Source organism: Haliaeetus leucocephalus, unplaced genomic scaffold (genome assembly GCF_000737465.1).
Source record: "Haliaeetus leucocephalus isolate CR32 unplaced genomic scaffold, Haliaeetus_leucocephalus-4.0 Scaffold273, whole genome shotgun sequence".
Classification (NCBI taxonomy): domain Eukaryota; kingdom Metazoa; phylum Chordata; class Aves; order Accipitriformes; family Accipitridae; genus Haliaeetus; species Haliaeetus leucocephalus.
In genome coordinates this window covers 11502309-11508587 of record NW_010972709.1, presented here as the reverse complement: position 1 = coordinate 11508587, position 6279 = coordinate 11502309, and the positions used below count along the sequence as shown (strand labels likewise).

Below are 6279 nucleotides of genomic sequence, written 5' to 3'. Positions count from 1 at the left end.
GGACATGAAGAGAGCTGTGATTCTCTGTGCCAGCACAGGAGGTAAATCGTGAACGTTAGTAAAGAAGCAATTGAATCAGTAAAGAAGTCCTTCAAGCCTGATTTATTGATGCTTTCATGTGAGATCTCAGCAGGGTGAGACGCTGCCGTGAAGAACAGACAAGTCAGCAAATCACAGTAACGTGGCAGGCATTCAATGTGCGGGGAGGACCCTTTGGCAGGGCCACCTTGAGCCCTGGATGGGGAACCCTGGGGCCAGGGGTGAGGCCAAGCCTCTGCCCACCCAGCTTGCTAGCTCTGCATGAAGAGGTGGAAGTTGGTCCTGGTGAACTCCTGATGGATGCTGTCAAGTAATTTGTCTGAGTCCTGGGGGACATCTGAGAGGACCTGCTGCCCTGGGATGGAGCTCTGCTCCGGGGTGTAGGTGAATGTGAACGAGCTGGAGTAGATGAGGCCATCATCCCTGATCAGCAGGAGTGGGACTGTGATGGGGTATCGCAGCCACCTCCAGTCACTGCCAAAGGCAGAGACATCAGGGACGACACAAACGAGGGACTTGGGGCTCCTGGGAACAGGGCAGGAGAGGAAAACATGCATTAACAGATGAGGGTCCCATGCAGAAGCGGCTGGCAGCGAGTGCTGGCACATCTCCTCCAGCCTGGAGCTCAGCGTGAAGCCTCTGGCCAGTTTCCCCTCTCCTCGCTGGTGTTTCATTCCTCTCTGCCAGGGCTGCTTGCTTGTTTGCAGCCCCCTAAGTTCCCTGTTGTCTCCCACCCACTGCTATCCCCAGACTGCAGCCAGGGCAGAGAGCAGGCAGCAGCCAGACTCGTCCCTGCCTCTCCTTGCAATGCTCATACTTGGTCCCACAGAACGGGCAGTGCAAGTGCCCCCGTCCCCAAGGTCAGCAGCCACATCCCTCCCAGAGCTGCCCAGCACAGCCCAAACCCAGCTGCTGTTCCCTGCCTGCTCCCTGGTCCCCTCAGCTGTGTTACCTGTACATCGTCTCTGCTTCCACGTCTCCGAACCAGACCTTGAGGTGTGCGTGGAAATGCTCCCCCTGCACCTCCAGCATGGCCACATCCCCGCCACCCGTGAGCTGTGACGGGCAGAGTGCACGGCAGCGTGTGACGTGGTGGAATGAGCCCAACTCTTTCTCCCACAGGATGCTCTCCCTGCGCACCCCGTCCCCGCCGCAGCAGTCCAGACCCAGGCATTCCCACAGCATCCCAAAACGAGGAGATGCCGAGCGTGGGTGCAAGGGCTCAGGAGCAGGAGCCATGATGGAGGCAGGTGATGGAGAGGAGGGGGTGGCCCGCGGCCAGTGCTGTGCCTACCTGCAGGGCAGTGATGAGTGGCACGGGGCTGACAGGCTCGCGGACGCAGGCCAGGCTCTCGCTGAAGGTGTACTCCACCATTTCGGTGCCGATGATGGTCCAGCAGGAGCCGTCGTTCAGCAGCTCCCGGTTGGCTTCCTTCGGGCAGGGAGATGCCTGTGGAGAGTGTCACAGCTCCAGTAACACTGCAGCAGGGGCAGCAGGGGACTGGGGCCAGGACACCTGGCTTCTTCCCCTGGTGTCTTGGTTCCAGCAAGCAACTACTTCGCTCACTGGGAAACAGGGATCATGGTGCCTTTGCAAAGACCTCAGTGACAATGTTCCCACCGAAGCAGGCGAGCCACAGGCAGACGGCTTTGTAGCAATTCCGACCTTAATTTGGATGCTAGCCCCCTTCAGTGGAAGAAGAACATGTCACTCCTGGTGACATGTTCCCCAGCCAGAGGAGCTTGGAAAGAGGACAGGGAGCACCCCGGGGGTCCTCACCTCCTCCTCACACTGCCGTACCTGGAACTGGATCACTTTCTCCGTGGAGAGACACAGGTACATGCGGTCGCTGCCCTGGAACTGGAAGGCGCATTTGTGGAGCTGGGAGATGGGCTCGTCCACGTCCAGCATGGCATACTGCTTTGTCACCTTCCGGATGATCTGTGGGCAGCAGCAGCATCTCAGGGACAGCATCCATCGCTCAGAGCCACAGAGGAGCCAGGTCCCTCTGCCTGACACCCGCAGGGATGGAGGCTTACCAGGGGAGGCAGGGTGATGCCGGTGGCCGTGCAGACCAGCTGGACCACAGAGCCGTAGCGGATATACCCTTCCCGCAGGGGGAACTCGCTCCGGGTGCAGTGCTCATCGGCTTGCCAGGAAGGAGAGAGGCAAAGTCACCGCCCTGAGCAGCCAGGGAGCAGGTTAACCTGGGCTGCCTTGCTATGCACAGGTCTGGCTGTGCTCCCAGTGCTTTCTTACTGCCTTCTCTGCTCTGCAGGTGCTCACTGCTTGGAGAGACCACTGCTCCCTGGGAGCCCAGCATGGGAGAACGGGACTGGGATGTGGTACCTCGCAGGGACACTGCCAACAGAGATGCTGTTGGGCTGTGGCCTCTTCCAGGCAAGTTACTTGTTTGGATTTGTGAGCCTCCAGACCAGTACAGTTCTTGCTGTCCCGTTTGCAGCCTGTGTGCTCTCAGGGCATGATGCCAACCCTCAAGGCCAGTGGGAAACTGCCATCGGCTCCAGAGATACCACAGGAACACCAGGCAGAGGTGAGATCTGAGTCAGGTTCCCACATCCCCAGGCTAATTCCCACTCCTTTTGCCCCCCCAAAACTGGCTTTGCAGGAGGGGAGAGCCAGGGCTGAAGGTAGCCAGCCCTGGGCATGGCCAGCGTCAGTGGTCCCACAAGCTTCTTACCCAGGTGGAGGGTGAAGGCTGCCCACTGCCTGGCGCTGGCGATGAAGGCTCCCCCCTCGACAGAGAGGTAGCGGGTGCTGACGGTCTGGGAGCGCAGGCGGTTGAAGAGGGAGACTTTGGAGCCCGAGGAGATGCAGACTGCTGGGAGAGGTGGTTGTATTGTTAGCACTTGACAGGTCCACGTGTGGCTTGATCTATGGCTTTTGTCAAGCCAAGGGAGGACAAGTCCTGGTTACTGCTGTAACCAGCCCAGCAGGAAGCAGCACCCCCTCCAGCTGCCTTTCTCTGTATATGAGTGCCAGCCCAACTGGGCTTTTCAAAGGTGAAGCCCAGGGACTGGGCAGCGTGTTGGTATCAGGGCATTACACACTGTGGTGGCTGAACCCTTCAGAAAAGAGACATCGATATGCCCAGATACATTCCCTCTCTTTTGGGGATGCCCATGGGCTTTGGGTCCAGCCTGGACCACTTCGGAGCCAAGCCGTGAGCATTCAGAGAGCATCCCACCCTGGGCTTGCACCCGCTTTCCTCCCCACAGAGCCATCCCTGTACGCACGGTCCGTGTTCTTCAGCGACTGCTTCTTCTGAGAGGGCTTGGAGATGACTTTGATCAGCTTGCTGTGGAAGGTGCCAATCTCCTGCCCATTGCTGAAGAAGAGCTTCAGGACCAGTCGGAAATGCTTGCGCTTGTCTGCGTCCGAGATGTACAGTGCCTTGGCACAGCCGAAGCCCTGCCAAGGCCAGAGAGAGGCTGCCAGCAGCTCCAGCCCAGCCCCACCAGCCTTCCTCACCACCCCGCAAGGACATAATAGTGCCCTTTCAAAGAGCCCCGGGTTCATTTAAAGGGGGAAACAACCAGAGATGTTATTACAGGTGGAATGAAGAGCTGGGGATCAGCAGAGGCTTTATTTACACTGGGGGCAGAGAATTCCTCATGGAAATGAATGTTCACATGTGATTTATCCCACATAACATGAGAAATCACCCTGGGTTTATGGTTTCCCCGCCGTCCTGGCTGATACACCGTGCCATAGCAGCAACGCAAGCACTGCAGACAAAGGGTCTTTTTGTAAGGTTTCTGGCCCAACTCAGACCCCGTGCTCTTCAGGGACCCCAGATAATTCTTTTTCTTCTTTTTTCCCACTATCAAAAGATGCCAGAGCTCTGCTGAAGCTCTTGAACTTGGGTATTGACTGAGGGTTTTTTAGCTGTCTATCTGCAAATGAAAGACTGGGCTTTACATTTTGCAATAAGCAGCAGTGCTGCTCATCGGGAGAAGGTACCGGGGCTGAGGGAGCTGTGCAAATTTTGGCAGCTTGCCTGCCACAAGGCTGTCAACCTGAAAAGATGGTGCCAAAGAAAGATGGGGCTCTTTGCAAGGCAAGGGAGCCTGCCTGGCTGCCCAGGCTGCTGCATGTGCCACAACAGGGCAGCAGAGCAGGAGCGGGGAGCGATGGCTAGGACGGAAGGATGGCGACATCCCAAGGAAAGGGATGATGCAACATTCCAGGGTGTGGGGTGACACCGGGGGACAGGCCAGCCCCTGCATAAGCAGCTCCAGGGAGCAGCAGGCTTTACCTTTGCGTCTGGCTGCTCCTCGAAGCTGAGTTTCTGGGTCTCCATCAGGCTGCTGCCCATGCTGTCCAGCCCCATGTACCCGCACACCCGAAAACCCGTCTCTCCCAGGTCTCTGTCTGGAAGAGACAGGGAGAAGCAGCCTCCAGCCCCCGCACAGGCACAGGCATGGGCTCGGCTCCTCCTGGCAGGGTGGGTTGCCCCAGGCTCCGGCCCTCCCCAGGTCCACACCACAGAGGGCTCAGCCTCAAGGGGGAAAGAAGAGTTTGGGGGTGCAAAGATAAAAAAATCTGGGTCACTCTCCCCTTTGCAGAAGTGGAGGGCAGCTCTCTGTGGCATGGAAAGGGAGGGAGGAGAGGTCCAGGGCTGCCGCCATATGCTTACCTTTTATCTGCTCCTGTTTTAACTTCCATCCTGGCCCGCTCAGGTAAACACAAGGTGGGGGGCAGAAAAACCTGCAGAGGCAAGAGGACATTTTCTTACTGCACTTCAGCATCCAGAAAAGATGCTCGGGGGTGATGGGATGGCTGCGCCGAGAGCACAGACCTTTGCCTGAGGCTCACCGGCACCGGGAGCAACCCTGCACCCTGGGAGGTACGTGGTGCTGCAGTGAGGGGCTGGGGACCCCCCCGGCTGGGGGGCACGGGCAGGGCTGGCCAGAGGAATCGGGCTCTGCTGAAGCAGCTGTCTCAGCCTCTCTGCCCTGCCCCGGCTGTCTCCAGCCGCAGTGTCCAGCCCCAGCCCAGGTGGCTGCCACATCTGTGGGTGCTGCTGATGGCCACTAGCCCACTGGCCCCGGGATGGCCCCAGGAGGGGAGGACAGGGCGCCTCAGCCCGCCCGCCCTGCCCTGAGCCGAGGGGGGGATCGAGCCCCCCGCCTCTGCCTGCCTGCCATGTGGGAGTTTCGGCAGGTCGGGAACAGAGTTTGCATTCACAGCCAGATTCAGAGCCCAATGCAAATAAATCTATAGCCAGGGTTTTAGAAACCTATTTTCCTGTGTTTTATTTGGGTTTCCACTGTCTTTGCACTTGTCTGAATGGTGCAAATTCATCCTCTATTGATACTGGGTAAAGTGCTAGCAGAGAAAACACCAGTGCGGGGGGTTGGATATTTCAGAGCCCTAAAGTCCTGGGCATGGGTTTATTTAAACAAGTCATCCACAGCACAGGCCCCTGACTCCCACCATCAAGAAAAATGGCACCAGCACCTTTAAACTTTAACCTGGGAGCTCCGTGCTGGTTTTCTCTCCCTCTCCAGACCCAGCATCTGATTTTCACCTCTTGCATGGGGTCTGGAGCAGAGGAAAGAGGCTGTCCCAAAGGCTCAGTGATATGGGGCCTTCCCTCCTGGCTGGGAGACCCAGTCCCGAAATAAAACCTTTACGTGTGGACGAGCAGCCCCTGGCAGGAGACTGGATGCGATGAGGACTTTGTAGGCACAGCCAGCCCAGCTTAGAGCTGTCTCCTGGGGTCGCTGGGGTCTGGGTGGGTTATGCCTTACAGGTGGAGCTCGTTGCCTCATAGCTATTCCACACTTGATAATAACAGAGGATTATTTATATCACAAGGATTAATGGAGGATTAATTATATTACAGTGCCACAGTCTGACGTTACTGCCCAGGAGCAGCAATTTTGGAGATTCAAGCCAGAACCTCAAGGTTGCAGTGCGGGAAGGATTTTCAAAAATAGCAGCTTTTGGAGACCATGGGCATTGATGGAAACATCCCAGTCCCTGCTGTGGCTGTTCGGATTTTAAGACAAGATTTCCAGAGCACTTAAAACACTAACCTTTCCTCTTCTTCATTGTTGTAATTTCCTTCTTGGGGGGTAAGATTTGAATAGTATCTTTCCTTCCTTCACTTCATCTTTCTGCTCTCCAGTACTTCACAGGAAGAACCTAACCACTAGGAATGTCTAACTGGGATGGATGTGGAGCGGGGGGGGGGGGGGGGATACTCTACT

At 57.0% G+C, this 6279-nt stretch overlaps 1 protein-coding gene across 1 annotated transcript in view; it reads right to left on the bottom strand.

Moving 5' to 3' along the window:
• Nucleotides 1-290: 290 nt before the first annotated feature.
• RBPJL (recombination signal binding protein for immunoglobulin kappa J region-like) overlaps nt 291-6279 on the bottom strand; it is a 9407-nt gene continuing 3418 nt past the window's right edge. Inside the window, exons 4-12 of the mRNA XM_010569801.1 lie at nt 4701-4771; nt 4320-4435; nt 3298-3472; nt 2742-2879; nt 2080-2189; nt 1841-1981; nt 1334-1489; nt 992-1095; nt 291-564 (exon numbers count right to left, since the gene is read on the bottom strand). Of these exons, the coding sequence (XP_010568103.1) occupies nt 291-564; nt 992-1095; nt 1334-1489; nt 1841-1981; nt 2080-2189; nt 2742-2879; nt 3298-3472; nt 4320-4435; nt 4701-4771 (1285 nt within the window). The remainder of the gene's footprint in view (nt 565-991; nt 1096-1333; nt 1490-1840; nt 1982-2079; nt 2190-2741; nt 2880-3297; nt 3473-4319; nt 4436-4700; nt 4772-6279) is intronic.